Below are 17189 nucleotides of genomic sequence, written 5' to 3'. Positions count from 1 at the left end.
ACTTTAACGTTATCAATCCAATTAATATTCTTGAAATATTCCGGTCGAAAATTAAGCGTAAAACACGTTTTAAGTTGTAATGTGGATGTAAACTTTTGCTGATATCTTGGTAAACATTAGTCGTACACTGCTAATTTTTTTATTTTAGAGTGTAGGCTTTTCCAAGTTCAGAAAGACTTAAACGTTATCAATCTGATTTATTTTTTTGGGAGATATGGTGGAACTCGCAATAGTGATTCAAACATTCCCGTCGGAAATTAAGCTCAAAACATGTTTTCAGTTACAATGTGGATGGAAACTTTTGCTGATATCTCGGTAAATATTAGTCGTACACTACTAATTTTTGTTCATTTTAGAGTGTAGGCTTTTCTGAGTTCAGAAAGACTTTAACTTCATCGATCCGATTTATTTTTTTGGAGATATGGTGGAACTCGCAATATGTTCAATGCTGCTGATAAAGGCGACACCCTATCGCAGAGTTTAGATGTTTTAAGAAATGCGGGAATAAATCGATATAGTTTAACAGCTCATGATGACACTGGAAAATGGAAACTTCCTGTCCTCATTTTATACTGTTGTGATGAGCCTGATTATTATTCATTATGACAAGGTGAGTGATAACAATAAACCATACCAGTTCATGAATCCTAAAGCACAGTACAACTTAAGAGGCTATCATCAGTCTCTTTCGTGTGAATGGGCCAGAGATGAAATGGACTTCTTTTTATGGGAAACGTATCTTGACCAAGCAGTATAAGTATGTTTTTCCTGTCATTTCTCCCCTTGGCAGCTAGAGTAAGATTCGTTCTCACATTCCAGGCCTGATGTTCCTTTATATTCCGCCAGTTGACATGGGAACACAGGTCAAGTATTTACAAGCATTATAGAAGCTCCTTCTTAAATATGTCCTTTTGTCATTAGGGTTTCTTGTACACCTCCCTACAAAAGGGAAAGTTTCTTATTTAACGTCTTCCTAGCAGTGTAAAAGCTGCTACAAGGAAAGAATCTCCAAATATAAATTCCTTGCTTCTCTTTCTTTTGTTACCCTGGGCCATCTCATAGAATTTTCAAGTGCAGTTTCTGGTTTCGGACAAGTCTGTGAAGTATAAATATTGTAACACGCGTATTACTGAATTTTTTTCCTTGTCCACTAGTTTAAATCAACTTTTCATCAGTGGTATAATAGAATCATCACATCTCAATGTTCTGTCATTATTAATTTAATTTGTCTCTTATAGGTTACTCGAAACGTCGCAAGTCAGACTGATGGGATTTGTGATAGATGACCGTACTAGGCCCCAGGATGTAGGGGAAGCGGCAAGAGATTTTTTAACGATGGCACTAACATTAACTGCCGGACTGGAGCCCCAAGTGCTGTCCCCTCTTTTCCATTAATAACCATGTTCTGGACTGGTTATCCAAGCCAGAAAGACAGAGGTACTTGTATGAAGTTGACAGGATGAAACATAATTAACGTTGTCTATGGCAGTGATATCTGAACTAAATGTAGCCATACGCAGGAAATATCACGGCTCGAGAATATTTGTGCGAACCAAGGCGTTCAGAGCATCGCACCCGTGAAAATGGCATTTTCACTTGATTTTATAAAATATACGATCTCAATACATGACAGATCACGTAGTCTGCTGCCTTATCACATCATGTGTGGGAACACACAACTTTACAGTGACAGGATAGTGTGTTCCGTCATTGTATTGTCCTTACAAAGGCAGCACTCCTCTGGACATTTCTGTTCGAAACCTTGTCAAATAATTTCTCTTGTCAACTTTCAAATTTCTTTTTGCAGGTTGCTGTCCCGAATAATTTTCATTTTATTTGCAAGTGTCCAGTAAGTGATCACAGAAGAGCAATCAGCCCTATGGCAGCAAATTTAACTTACTATCTAAAGTCTGCGCAGTTCTCAGACAAGTTATGTCTGTAGGAAAGTGGCTAACATCGAACGAGGGTCGTCAGAAGTTAAACAACTGTCTGGCGATTGTGGTGCAAGGCTTGGGAGAAGAAGGAAAGGGCACACGTTTCACATAAATGTGGGCCATTGCTCTCATGGCAACTTTAAAGGTAATCGAGGGTCGTCTATAGCTAGTCCAGGCGAATTTTAGCACTTTCCTCGTTAGTTCTTTCTTGTGCGAAATCAAGCCCACATACTAAGGTTCCATTCTTTACTATTGCAAAAAACTTTTAGTGTCCTTTACTCTTCTTGCTAACGTAAGCACTGTATAAATTAGTTTTCGAATGTTGCATTGATACTGTGATGCTGTTTTTGTTCAACAGATGCAGAAGCGAACAACAGCAGTTTCAGAGGAGGCAATCATTAATTTTTTCATGAACGTTATTGTGCCCCATGTAATGAGATTTCAGAAACCTTCATGCAAAGTACGGAGTAGCTACACCATCTAGCCAGCCGTCCTCTCAGGGAAAAGAACATTTTATGAGTCGCCTGGTAGCTAAGGTCGAGTCTGTTGCAGAGAAATCACTAAAAGAGCAGGTATATAAATCTTTGGGTTTGATGGGCGTTATATCCCCTTCCAGGCATCTTTCCTGAAATTGCTCCCCTCTTATGGCGATCACTGCCTCCTGACTGCCATCTGCGGATAATCTTGAGGTCTTGCAATCCGTTCTTAAAAACTGAAGGTTCAGTAAAGTGTATTTTGGTTAACATAGTTTCAACTTGATAATCATTATTTATAGCTTTATTCGTGTCGACTTCTGTCTCATATTCTTTCGATGGCTCGCATATTGAGCCTAAAAATTCATTAGACCAGAAGAACGTTTTTCTTCTAAAATTAACCTTTGCATACTTAGATAATCAATGCAATTTTTTAGAACAAGCGAACCCTTCAGATTCGCATTTTTTTGTAAGGAAATTTGGTAATATTAATTGTAATAATTAGGTTCCCGGTCCACAAAGTCCCCTACTCTTAAATCCGGTTTTTTCGAAAATTTGTAAAAAATCACCAGTTGGGTTTCTGAAGCTGAAACTTTCAGCATTTGTAGCTTTAAAGCTTCTTTTTCCAATGAGATGTGTGAATTTTCCGGGGAATTTTGTATTTTCTTGTTTTTTAACTTCACAAGCTAAAAGTGTCAGGAAACCACCCAAAAATGGGGAATTGGACAGGAAAAACCCTAAAATCCTGAGGTTTTCGGAATTTTAAGTTGTCTTCTGTACTGAGCAACACCTTGGTAATACCCCGGGATAACCCCGTATTTTCTAAAGCTCGTTTTTCGAATTTTGACAAAAGTCCAGAAAAGTTGCAAGTCTTGTACTAGACACAAATTCAGAAAAGTCGGTTTCATTTCTGTGACACCTAGAAATCATTTTTTAATTGTAATATCTCCTCAGTAATAAGAGGTAAAGCTTAAAAAAAAAAACTATAGAGTTGTATACATGAACGAGAACAACATGCCAAAAGATTGGGTTTCGTTATTTTAAACTTATAAAAATAAAATTATCTTTGTCTTTCCAGTGGTTCTGAAAATGATGTCAGGAAATCAGCCATGAGTTTGACGTTGAAAAACACTTTCATGTTCGGCTTTTGGACTTGTTGCTTATACTAACGTAGGCAAAACATCTTAAGAAACAAACTGGCAAATTTTGTAGTGCTAACCTCCTACTTATAGCCTTTTATTAACGTTTAAATACAAAAATTGTAGGGAAATCACCCATAATGGACCTTTTTCGTACATTGTTTTGTAAAGGCTAGAACACGTTGAAAACGTATTTCACGTCGATAAAATTAGTTTTGGTAGAAAGTTTGATGTCCTGTTAACAAAGTGGTGTGGTTTTTTTGTGCTCTTGATGGCGTCATTTCTAAGAAATTTAAACTCTTAGTTAACTACAAAAATCGCGCCAGTTGCAACTGTCAAACCTTACAAACTTCAAAAATTTGTTAAAAATTGAAATGAATTGCTTTTGAGACATTTTTATTGTTTTTGTATTGATCAAAGACTAGTTTAGTAGTTCTGAAATTTTCAAATTGATATCTAGACAGCATGGCTCCTTTTGGAATGTCTAAACTTAGCTAATTTTATGTCCTTCAAAAACCCAACTTTTTCTTGCCAAGCACCAGAAAACCACCTTTGATTCAAACACCTCAATCTTCTTAAAACTATAACCTTACGCAAAACCGTTTGCACACAGAATTAACAATGTATCAAAGCATAGGCTGCTGAAAAGGTACATAAAAAAAAAAAGAGAAAAATACAAAGAGTTACATCAATATGAATAACGGGAAGACTAAGCAAAATGTTTGACTAGTGCTCTTGCTTATGTTTAATAATTCTTATCGCACAGGGTTGAAAGGTTAAGAAAAGCGAAATACAACATACCTTAACCCTATCAACTGGAAGCTAGAGAATTTTTTTTTACATTTTTTTAGTGTAGCATTATCAAGATACGTCAAAGCAAAGTTTGTTAATTTAGGTTTTTTTGTGTAGGGAAATCACCCATGACCTAAACATATCTTTATTATCTTAGTAAACATTAAACATAAGTTATTTCACCTTTACTTCCAAAAAAGGAGTATGTGGTAGAATGTACATTTTAAAGTGACTCTCGTTTGATGTTTTTGCTTAACCCGGCAATTCCTTGGAGATTTAAGTGATTTTCTCCAAAATTGTAGGGAAATCACCCATAAAATCTAACTGTCTTCTTGGTATTGGTAACCACTTTTTAATGTTACTTAGTTATAATGAAATAATCTATGGAATGTACGTGTCCTTTTCATTCATCTATACAAGTTACAGGTCTCCAGCTATTATCATTTCTGAGCAGTGACCGTTTTCACTATTACCTTTGAATAAGAGAAAACATGATAATGAGGGAGCAACTTTTCCTAATGGCTCATAATTCAACGCTTAAAAAATGCTGACTCAGCATCAATTTAGTGAATTTGACAACACCGTTGAATTCAGAAGGGCAATATTGGTGTGTCTATCAAGTTTCAGGCATGGTGTAGATAGATTGGTTTCCTGGTCCCCACCCCCCCTCACTTCGATGGAATCATTGAGAGTATTATCCTGATACCTGATACTTAAATGGTAGTATCAAAGGTAATTCAGGGGGTTTCATCAAGTGAGCAGCTTGACTCATTGTAGCCAGGAATATATGGCACACCTGTTGCTTTCAAGTGGGGCACTCCCCAGGGGTTGGTTACCCCAGCTCGTGTTTTATCCCTAACTAGAATGAACAGGGGCCGAGACTTATGGCACAGAAACGAAGACATTTGACTATTTCCAAAGAAGTTAAAATATTTACAATTTTATCTACATGGCTGTATGTACAATAAATTATGCAATGAATTATAACAATATTTACAATTCTATATACGTTCACATGTTACATCACTTCAACTGTGTTCAGTGAATTCTATCAACTCAACTTTTTCTTGTTTTTCTTTTTTTACCTTTTTTTCTTCCTTTTCTTGTTCTTTTCTTGTAAACTCAACATCTTAGAGCACGTTTATATACATTTGTCGGCCGCAACAGGTAACATCTCAATGGAATGGCGGCGAGTGCGTTGTGGCTGGGTGTGGGTCCCCACTGTTCTTGATCTTGTTGGGGGGAGGGTCGACAGCATATGCGTCAAGAATAAACGACATTTGGATTGAAGTGTGTGTTGTGACAAGTAGGTGCTTGTGACGGTGAATGCGCTGTAATGGGTACTCCAAACCAGCGAATAGGTGCTGGGGAATGGTTGTGAGGTGTGGGGGGTCGAATGCATCCCAGGTGATGCGGGCATAGGGGCAGTATTGGTGGGGCCTGTGATTGTGGAAGCCGTGGGGCAAGGCTGTATATGGCGAAGAGGAGGAGTAGATGATCTTGGGATGGGATGGCGCATAGGGTGGGCTTGGGTAAATGGTCGTAGGGCTGAACTTGAAAGAATGAAAAGAGGAGGGGTAGGTCTTGGGTAGATAATGGGAAGGTGGGTGATGGTGGACATGTTTGGGCGAGGCTCTATACGGCAAGGAGGAGGGTTAGGGTTAGGGTAGATAATAGAAGGGCAGGGTGATGTCCGGCGACGTTTCTTGGGGATGGGGCCAGGGGGAGGGAGAGGCGACATTGCAGGTGGCATGATGGGAGTGAAAGTGACTAGTGTGTGATAATGGGAAAGGAAACGGATAGGTGAAGATGGGGTGGAGTGGGTGGTAGTAGAAGTGGTTGATGGACCTGGAGTGGCGTGGGTGGTAGTGGATGTCGTTTGAGGACGTGATGCGTACGGGGTGGGGTTGACATGATGCATATGGGGTGGGGTGTACGGGGCGGGTGAAAGTTGGATAAATGGGCGTAGGTGGGGCCTTATGCCTGTGAAAAAGTCCATTATGACACCATCAAGTGAAGTGCTTGTGACGGAGAGTGTTTGGGTTGATGTGTTGGTGCTGGTGCTGCTCCCTTCTAATTTTCCTTTCTGCATTTTCCCAGTCTGAATACTTAAGCGACAAAAAAGTGGTTGTTAAAACGTGTTTTACGCTTAATTTCAGACGGGAATGTTTGAGTCACTATCTCCCCACAACAAGTGGCAAGGAAGGTCAAAATACTTCATTGTCAAGGGAAGATGCACATCTGCACTTCGATCTTCGTTCGCGATTTTGCTCCCTGGGTCCTTGACCAGATACCCCATCCAGCATATACTGTGATTGCGCGGATCTGCTAAGCGGCCTCTGGCATCTATAAGTTGATCACATTTAAGGGCCCAGATTTCTTCACTTGCTGCGTTGATGTTCTTGCCAACAATCGACACAGCCCTTGGAATGAGGACAGGATTTCCACCGCAGTTTCCAGTGCCATCAGAAGAGTATCTAATTGAATGCTGGTCATCTGGAGACTAAAACGCTTGAAAAAGTCACATTCTTTGTCAATATTAAGCAACGAAATAAAGTGGTCCACCTTTGTTCTTGGCATACCTCCTTTTGGATAGAAGAACTCCCTTTTGGAAAATTAGAAACAGAAAGGAACAGGTGAACAAACAAATGTAAGCTTGTTAACAACACAGAGAACCAAAAACAAAACAAAAAAACAAACAAGAAAGAGAGAACGAAAGGAAGAAAGAAAGAAATAAGTAACATTTACACACTTTGGTATTGTAACAAAGTCTAGTTTTTATCTGTGGGCTAAATCCCAGAGGATCGCGGATTTCACTTTTTCCCATCTTGGCAAAATCTGGGACGGAATGGAAATAGTGAAATCCCCGATTGTCTGGGAATACAACACTGTCAGAACTTTATACTTATACCTATTATAAAGCTAGAGTTTCCATCATGGTGGATGAATATACGCGTGACCAAAATATTCTCCTTACTGTGCACTTCTTCATCAACGTCATCATCAGAGCTGCAATAGCTCTCCTGCAGTACTTCCATGTAGTTTTCTGCGAAGATTTTCTCTACTTCAGATGAGCTTTCTTCTTCGATGGAATCGCGCGTGTGCCATGACGCCATTATTGATGGTCAGCCTTGATTTACGCATGCTCATACATTAACATAATGTATGTAAATGTGTGAATTTGATTCAACACTGCAGAAATGCAACGTTTGAAGCGGTGCCGCATTGCTGCCTGATAATGTGACAAGACCAGTCGAACGTTCGCAGAAATTCAGCAGCTCATTCAGACGTCGAATTTCTGTCGAATTTAATTAGTTTAATTGAATTCAACACAGCAGAAATTCGACATATGAACCAGGCCTAAGTTGCAGGCATTTTATTTTTTCTTTCTTTGTCTTGACGAAGAAGGTACTTTGCGCCTTACATTTCTTCCTTGCAATGTTTGCCTCCTAAAAGCCTGCCGCACACTTGAGGAAAGAGCTGAGCAAACTGCACTGCCTTACGAGACATTGCGAAGCACAGCGTTTCCTCAAGCGTGTGGTTGAGTTTTCGTGAGAATTTCACCTCGCGAGGCGAAATCTCAAATATCAAACGCGACAGATATTTTCGTCAGACTCGCAAGGCGAAAAACTCAAGAAAACACAACTGCACACGTGATGAAACGACTGAGCTAATCGCGTCGCGAGGCAGTTTGCCCAGCTCTTTGCTCAACTATGCGGCTGGCTTCACAATTACAGAATCCTTAAGGCCTGCCGCACACTTGATGAAAGAGCTGAGCAAACTGCCTGGTCTGTACAGATTGTAAAGACTCCTTTCAGCCCGTATCTTATTAGGGACACTTAAAATATTTCCACGTCTTATCTGAGAGAGGGGCTTGTACGGTTTGTACAGACCGTAAAGGCACTTTTCGGTCCGTATACAGTCCTTGGATGTCCGTATGATACTTGGTGAGAGGCCTATACAGTTTAGCATGGTCGGTTGGAATTTTAGAATAATTAAAGGAAAGTTGGGTCCTTGATTTTCGCAGTTGTAAGTGCGTAAGCTAAGGGTATAAGACCAAGTCACTGATATGGCAGTCAATAAATATCTATTATTTTTAACTTTAATGGTCTGTCTATTGGCTTCAGTTGAAAGATATACAGCTGTATATTCAGTCAAAATTACCTGGTTAGGATTAACAACTGAAATAAGTGACGTGACTGGCAGTAAAGGATGGAAAAGCGATATCTAAGTCACTGTTGGTACAGTTCTCATTGTTTCCAGGGGTTAAAAACCGAGTATGATCGTGTTGTGATTAATTAATGATATTGGCAAAATGTTGTACATGTACTTTTTTGAACGTGTTGTCTTAAATCTAATAGGTCAAATTTGAGTAATGGGGAAATAAAGCGTTTAATCCACAAATGTGATGACCACTGAGTTTTCTTTTGATCTACATCATTGCTCTGGTTGTCCAAAAGGAAAAGCATTAAAAACATGAACCTCCACCAGTTCATATGGTTTGTAATTTTGGCATATCTTGACAACCAGGAGAATAGTTGTTCGCACACTTCGGAGTTGATATTCTGTTGATGAAATAGAAACATTAATCAAGGAGATGATAGTGTAAGATATTGTTGTTTAAATATATCAATATTGAAATAAACTACATGTAACCAAAAGGGAGAGGGATTTTCAAAATATAACATAGAGGTTAAAAAAAAAAACCACCAAAAGTGATTGAGGGGTTGATTATTTGTGATCATTAGGCTAAAAACCAGTTGTTTCATTGGAACAGCACAATGTCAAATAGTTGATTGTCTTGACTGATTTATCTACATAAAAAAGTAGATAACAGAAGTTCTGTTATAGAGCAATTGAATTGTGCTAGTTTATTACCTTTAGATTTTGTGTATTGTGTGGGTTGCAGTTTTTTCTACACCATTTATCCACATGATTTAGGAAATGAAATCGGTCACACACAATTTCCATATCCCATATCCTTATCGCTGTGGGGGTCAGGTGGCTACGTTTGGTGTTCTGGGCAAATTTTTTCAAATGGCAGGCATCGTCATAACAAATGGTGTGTGTTGAAAGGATAAAGTAACTGCAATGAAAGCGAATAACTTATTTAGTTATATAATTACAGACTGGGAAACATTGACATATTTGCCTGTCAGAAGTGTAAATTAAAATTTTGAAGATAAACTGTATTTCGGTTTTTACAAAGCTAAATACTTGATTAGGTAATTTACTGATAGATTGTATTAAATATGAATATTTTATTATTGGCAAATGGCTTAATTAAAGAGTTCAGTAATGTCTTACCTAGGTTCTGCATTGATGGGTGCTGGAGTAAGTCATGCATGTGTGCATACACCTGGGTCGAAAAAAATGTAACTTCTAACTTGAGCCCGGGAACTCGAGGAACTGAATTTTGTACGAAACCTTCCCTGTTTATCTCAGTTGCTCACCCATTTTTGGGTTTGTCCCCACTGACCGAGAACCAGGTGCAATCTTTAAAGGAAACTAGTTTCTTAAATGGTGACAAGAGCCTGCGACAAGTATTTAAAGAAGCCTTACCTGTTGGAAGCACGATGGCCATCCACGTGATGATCGGTTCTGTCTAAAAGTTGTTCAGGGAAAGACTGGCGTGCCCCAAGGAAAAGGAAATTATCATAAGGAACCCAAGGAGGACAGTTGTTTCTCGCTCCTTCATTTCTTTTCCGAAAAGTTGACATATCTGTCGAAATAACATACATATCGTGTTACGAAAATCAAAACCAAGGCCATGACAACCAAGCACGAGCCAAGCTAAAGTTATAACATAATGCCCGCTTTCACCGATTTATTGTTTACCTCAGAAACAACGAAAGATATTGCTTCAACAAGACAGCTTACGAAAAGCAAAAAAGAAAATTAAAGTTCAGAACATACCTCACGGAGCTTTACTGATAACCGGGACCAGTCTAAATCGTACTTGTAGCAAGTCTGCAGGTCCAGAACAAGACGGTTTAGTCGAATTGCCATTTTGGAGGATTGAAATTATGTTTTGTTGTTGCGCGTTTGGTCACAAGTGAAAACTGAAGCTCTCCCTGTTTTCGATGTGGGGAAGGAATTGAACTTGACCGATAGAAAGGTGAGATGAAATTAGAAATCATTTTAAGACATAGGAGGTGTTTGATGTCAACTGTAACAACTTATTATTGACAACCAGGCAACGCGAGTCCTTTGCTTATTAAATAAAAGGAAAGAAAAATGAAAAAGAATGGAAATTCAGAGGTTTCTGTAAGGTGTCTTCAGGATATGAAAGAAACTCGTTTACTGTCACGAGCAGCAGTAGTAGAGGAAAGAAGGCAGTTGACCAGAGTAATTGACTGGGACGCATTCTCTCCATTAAAATCGGGGCCAAAGGAAATGCGGCTCATATTCTGGAAAAAACCTATGCATGGGTGATACCTAAACCTTCAAGGTGGTTCTCTTTCTCATCAGTAACGGTTGTGAGCCAAGCCTTATCAGAAGATGGATAATGCTGGCGTAGCACTGGGCGGAATCAACAGTTAAAGTAGAAAAGAGGGCAAGACAAGTCGATTTTGTCCTCAACAATGGCGAGCAGAAAAGCCATCTGTGGTTCTACTATGATGTAGACTACAACAAATTTCTGTACCTGAGTGGGTTACCGAAGTAAAAGAGAGTCATTACAAAATGATCTCTCACAACGGCTCCTTTAGGAGCCACCAAATGTCACTAAACTTATTGACCAGTACTACTGTACAGTCTACTTTTTCCATAAAATACTAATTTTACTCTATAGTATTCTGCATTAGTCGTCAGGAAAACATGTTCCCTAACTCCAGCCGATTGTAATGTTTTGTTTTGTAAGAAATGCATCATTTGGTTTTTCACACTAAAGAACGAAGAAAACATAGTTGTTGTATTTTACAGCATCAGCCCCTAGTTTATATTTTGTTTACTTTTCAACTTACATTCTGATTATAGACCGTATACGAACCAAAAAGTGTCTTTATGATCTGTACAAACCGTACGGATCATCAAACCATTCACCCGTTGCTCAGGTAATGAGATGCAATTGTCAGGCTGTATTACGGACCGAAAAGTGCCTTTGGATAATCTTTATTTATCCACGGACAATTCATCAGCTACAAATAAAACATTAAAATATATATCAGTATCAACATGCATTGAATCGATAAGATACAATTGTAAAAACTATACTTGAAACCTAAACCTCACTGAAGCTGCTTTCCACAAATGCTGTGCCTCAAGGTACTTCTTTAATTAAGCGCTAAAATAGCCCAAAGGACTCTGCTTGTCTTATGTCACACGGAAGACTGTTCCAAAGGGTGGCGCCACTATAGCTGAAGCTATTCTTATAGTAGTTTGTGGGCGGCAATGGAACATTGAGCTTATTATCAGAGTCTCTTAGGTTATACGCAGTTTCTTGCCTTTCAAATTTAGAACGTTTAAATTTACGATCTGTACAAACCATACAGATCGTCAAACCGTTCACTCGTCTTGTCAGGTAATGAGATGCAATTGTCAGACTGTATACGTTTTATGGGACGTATAGGAACTGAAAAGTGCCTTTACGATCTATACAAACCGTACGGATTGTCAAAAAGTTCACCCGTCGCTCAGGTAATGAGATGCAATTGTCAGACTGCATATGGACCAAAAATTGTCTTTACAATCCCTACGGATTGTGAGGCTGTTTTTTCAGACCGTATCAGTTTGTCTATATTGGACATGACTGTGTCATGGCTTCGCCATCCGAAAAAGCGTTCCTACATGTATCCGGTGTCGCCGAAAGAAAAAGAAAGAGTTGTGACATCAAAGAAGGATTGCAGAGGTTAAGAAATCTTCCGATTTGAGATTTACACGATTTATGCTTGGCGCTTGACAAAAAAGATATTCTTATGGTTGTGCAAGCAAAATTGTCAAATGCTATTTGGCTAGCAGAAATCATATGTGCCTTCCCTTCAGCTATTCCAAAGGTAACAAAAGATACGTTGCTGGCCTATTACTTCAAGTTAGGTCTGGTTGGGGATATTGACATCGAACAGCTGGCTAATGTCCTTCTGTTTTGCACAGCTGATCTGCCGCGAAGTTCGTGCAATGAAGTTAGAGAAATCGAAATCCTCATTCCACCAGTCACCAACTGTTGCAATTGTGAATCCTTGCTTGTAGCACAGAACAAAGTCTGCACAGTGACTGTGTTTTCGGGGGAGAGTGCGAGGACTGCCATGAAGCTATCACTTCAATGTAAAGATTGTAAACTGAACTATGGATATTCCATGTTTGGCAACATCCAAGAAGGTTATCATTTTTATAAAGAAGAACGACCTTGTGTTGAGGCCAGTGACAAAGTGTTCATGGAAAGAAGTCTTTGCCTCTTTCAAGTTTCTTTAGCGTGAGTACACTTTCATGACTCTAATTATTGAGTCTTCTTGCTTCCCATTGCCCCAGACAAGAGCTCACTTCAACAGCGCTTCGAGCGGGGAGTGGTGCATTCTATTATGACTATAGTGAATACCAACTTGATATTATTTTTAATATTACTATTACAATTATTATTATCTTTTAATTTCATTATTTTTTTTGTTTTCGGCATGATGATTTTGCGATTTTGAAGAGTGCAAAGTTCACATTTCAAACTTAGAATAAGAAATCAATTAAATTAGGTGATTTCATTGTTTTTGAAGCAATGACTTTTTCCGCTACGCTAATACGCTAAAGTTTGTCAGAAAACTTTTCTAAATTTATTTTCCACACACTACGTAATAAGATATTGTATATCAAGTTCAAAATGTGAAGTTTTGGCCCAGGAATTCATAATTAGGTCTTTAGCCTGTTTATTTGCAAAGCAACATCTAAGACCACTGAAATATCAAAATCTACAAGGGAAATTTATAAAATATAAGTGATATCGCCAGCCGTTACCTATGTTTATTTGCTGTTATATATGTTTTGTTTCCAGTTATGGGAACTCTGATAACAAGCTTTTGAAGGAAATATAAAATTGAAAGAAATTATAACCTGTAAAACGGATACCTACATTTGGTCCCTGTTTTTCTTTACAGTCAACTCTCTCTTAATGGACACCTCCATTACACGGACGCCTGTAAAACAGACACCTAGAGTTGGTCCCTGCTTTTCTTTACTTCCCTTATTTGACTCTATGAGACGGACTTCTCTCTAAGACGGACACATAGGACTTGTCCCAAAGGTGTCCGTCTCAGGGAGAGTTGACTGTACTCCCCTTATTTGACTCTCTATAAGATGGACTTCTCTTAAAGACGGACACATAGTACTGGTCTCAAAGGTGTCAGTCTTAGTGAGAGTTGACTGTACAGCACAAGCTGAATTAACATTAAGGTTTGTTTTTGTCTTTTCCTATTCGCTCTAGCAACAATAAAATGGAAAATGTTATGTTTTTTTAATATGCTCATTCACCACAGGCAAAATGTGTTACCATTTAATTACTGAAAACAAGTCTAGTGCCTTGTTACAAAATAGATTTTATTTGCAGGCCCAAAGTGATAATGAAAGTCTGGAATTGTTGCAGAAGCGTAGATACATTTATCTCACAGTACCTTCATTGTCGAATTGTGAGCCTTTGAGTGCCACATGTATGTGGTACCGGCTTAAAACATCAATACGTTCTGACATCAGTTCTCTGTCAATAAAAGATGTATAAAGAAGTTAGTAAGTTCTTGTTGAAAGTATCAAGTCATGCAGTTTACGTTCACAAGTTCAAATAACAACAACTCATCAGCCTCAAATAGGCAATCAGTCTTGGCATATGAACAAAATGAGCAGGGAAAAGAAAGATTCTATACGAGTGGACAGGGAAGTCACAATCATGCACTGGATTTTCTTGGTTTACCTTTGAACCAGAACAATTCTCAAATTGGGTTACCAAAAACAATGAATTTATTATCTCTTCTCATTAACGTCTACCAGCTGTTCCATTCAGGTACATGATGGTATGGCCCTTCTCACATTGCATGGAATTCCAGCAACTGCTCTTTTGTACTTACTAAGAGCAAGAAACAACAGGAAGTTCTGTTTTCATAGTATATGTTTATGTGAAAAGAAGAAAAAATCTGGAATTTCTTTTTTCTAATAGTTTTTCTTTTGCAGCTTATTTAGAGTTTATTTGGAGCCCTTATGTCTTTTTCATTAGTTTAGAGACATGGATCTTAATGTTCTGTGAAGAAGCCAAAACAGAGCTAGTACCCTTCTCACTCCCTTACACAATACAATAAATCTATAATATTTATAATAAGCCCTTCTATGCCTACCTTAAAATTTCTGCTGCCTCTTTGGTTGGCTTGTATCTTAGGATACAGACCAGAGTGCGTCATAATGACTCTGTAATCAAACCTATGATGTACAGTGTATGAAATGATGACTTTTTACAGAAAGGTGACTCAGATTACCACTTCCATTAAACAACATATCCTTGTGTATGCAGCGACTAACACATACCTGCGAAGGTGCCAAACATAAGGGTAAAATTCCTTGTAGCACTCCATTCAGATGGAGAAGCTCCTCCATCAACCTCAAGTCGAATGTGCAACCATATGAGCATGCGTCTGTGAACAATTTCAAAGAGTACAAGCTTACATGATTGGGTAATAATACTTAGAAAAGTAATTTACTACACCTTTTGCTGTTCATTTAGAGAAAATACGCAATCATTTGCACTAAAAGTCAGACAATAATGCAAAAATATGTTCATTTGCACCAATCGGCATTCCACAAGGATATCTGCATAATTGTTAACATTCAATTAAGTTTCAAGACTTTCATTAATGTGAAATTCAAATTCGTCAAAGCAACTTTCAATTGCACGCATTGTAAATTTAATAACATCAAAATAATATTCTTTTGCGTGATTGGACATTCATTTTAGTGAACAATATATTCAATAAAATTTTAAACCATGGCTAAACAGTCAATAGCATCAATGAACAACCAATACAATTTTGTTGATAATCATTAGCGCCCTTATACAAGCAAAAGAGTGTTCTTTACATTCTTTTCGCAAATGAAAAAAATTTAGGTTCAAACCATTTACAATTTATGGTATTGTTTGGCTGTTCCAGTGGAAGTCACGACTGTAATCCCACAGGAACTCCACCGTTTCTGGGATGTCATTAAAGCAATCAGAAATACTATGGGGAAAGACGAGTTAAGACTGGAAATGAATGGTCTCAGATTGGCAAGCCTTCTTGATTGGTTAATGGTGGCTGCCCAAGTCAATTCATTGGAAGTGTTTCCTCTGTAAGGATCGATCCTAAAACAAAAAGAAATTGTTTTTTAAGAATAAAAAATAATTTTGGGACTGTCTGAATTGGAAAAGATATTGTCACTGAAGAGCCCCACCAGGGGAGTGTCAATAAAGTATTGTATTGTATTGTAATGAGCAAACTTTGCAACACTAGTTTGTTTCTCTCATTTTTCTTTTTACATTAAGTACAGTACTCACGCTATTTGGTTTCCTGTACTCTCTAGCACCATCATTGTACAGGATTTCCCCTCCCTCTGATAACGTTTCTCTCTTTCTCCGGCCTCCTCCAGTGAAATCACCTCCCCTTCATACTACAGGATGACTTCCCCCCTCAATATCTTTGCTTGCGAATGCACATATCCCCGCCCCTCTTGAATCGGCGAGGACAGCATGCAACTAAGATTAAAATAAGGAAATTAACCGTTAATTATGAAAGAAAATAATGTGGAAAAGGCATTCGTATACTGCGAGCTGGAAAAGATAAACTTTTCTTTCTTTTTACATGTATGTGAAGATGGTGACGACGATGACGATGATAATAATGATGATTATGATTAATTGCAATCCCATTCCATACTGTGTCTGTTTATTTACATTACGGAGACGCCTTTTTCCTCTATCAAACCAGCCTTTTTAGCGTGCTTCTCGTGGCATCTTGGTAATATATGAACTCTTTTCGTTTCCTATGCCTCATTGACCAGTAATTCGTTGTTACCTTTTCAACTCCAGATAGAAACAGTAAGGAAGCTTAGTTTTGAATGTCAGATGTTCCCCGCCATCTTAAAGTAGGCATAAAAAGAAAAGTTTGCGTGAGAGACCAAAGTTGCTCCTCGTTCTTTGTTTATTTGAATGTTGCCTCCCTTTGACATACTTATTTAATACTTTAAATACCTGACTGCTTGGCCTCGCTAACCCTTTTATTCCAGTTAGTCAGTATAGTCTAATTTCTAATTCCAATGAGTTGTTTAACATGAATAAATTTATTTTAACTCTTAGTGTAAAATCCGGAATGCAAAATTAATGTTCGTAAAATTGTCACTTAACGTAGGGATTAAGCGTATGGTACCGGCGGATCTCCACCCTGATAAAGATATCCTATTCCTTGGGGAATGTATCGAGAATTTGGGGCGGAAATTAAGGTCGCGGAAATTAATGTGGAAATTAACATAAACAAAATTAACACGAATTGAAAAAATCGCATTAATTTCATGAAGAGTTTATATCTTCCAGGAAACACTTTTCAGGTTAACGTTTCTATTAGAAATGGTGCTGTCATTGTCTACTTTTTCTACTTGTCAAGTCTCTACTTTTCAATGCTCTGTTGTTTCGTCAGGATGAGCATGTCATGTTTGAGTGCAGCAAATCTCGCTTTGTTCTCCTGTTTATGTTCTTGATGTTCCTCTATATATTGCCTTAGAGTCTGCTGTAATTTTTGACGACTTTGCCTGGAAATGATGTCGCCTCTTAATTCAGCTTCAGTGTGTTCTATTTTTTTCTGAGTGGGTCACAGACCTGGCAAGTATCTTCCCTAGATCTTCTAAAACTGAATAGGACT

General features: G+C 38.3%; 1 protein-coding gene and 1 long non-coding RNA gene across 2 annotated transcripts; both read left to right on the top strand.

The window, feature by feature from the left end:
• Window positions 1-1242: 1242 nt before the first annotated feature.
• LOC146465140 (uncharacterized) lies at window positions 1243-2500 on the top strand. Its single transcript, XR_014868342.1, has 3 exons — window positions 1243-1437; window positions 1808-2079; window positions 2293-2500. It is a non-coding gene; the product is annotated as an uncharacterized LOC146465140 (long non-coding RNA).
• A 9471-nt stretch (window positions 2501-11971) lies between these two features.
• Window positions 11972-12752, top strand: LOC146465139 (uncharacterized). The gene has a single exon (XM_085128793.1). It carries the CDS (start codon window positions 12255-12257, stop codon window positions 12750-12752), a length of 498 nt encoding a protein of 165 aa, XP_084984919.1. The 5' UTR covers window positions 11972-12254.
• Window positions 12753-17189: the final 4437 nt, after the last annotated feature.

Source organism: Pavona decussata, unplaced genomic scaffold, assembly GCF_977016875.1.
Source record: "Pavona decussata unplaced genomic scaffold, jaPavDecu1.1 SCAFFOLD_156, whole genome shotgun sequence".
Taxonomy (NCBI): domain Eukaryota; kingdom Metazoa; phylum Cnidaria; class Anthozoa; order Scleractinia; family Agariciidae; genus Pavona; species Pavona decussata.
This window is presented reverse-complemented; position numbering and strand designations above follow the sequence as displayed.

What these genes read in the sequence shown, in the direction of transcription:
- LOC146465139 (XM_085128793.1), top strand. Translation starts at nt 12,255, where the DNA reads ATGGTTGTGCAAGCAAAATTGTCAAATGCTATTTGGCTAGCAGAAATC.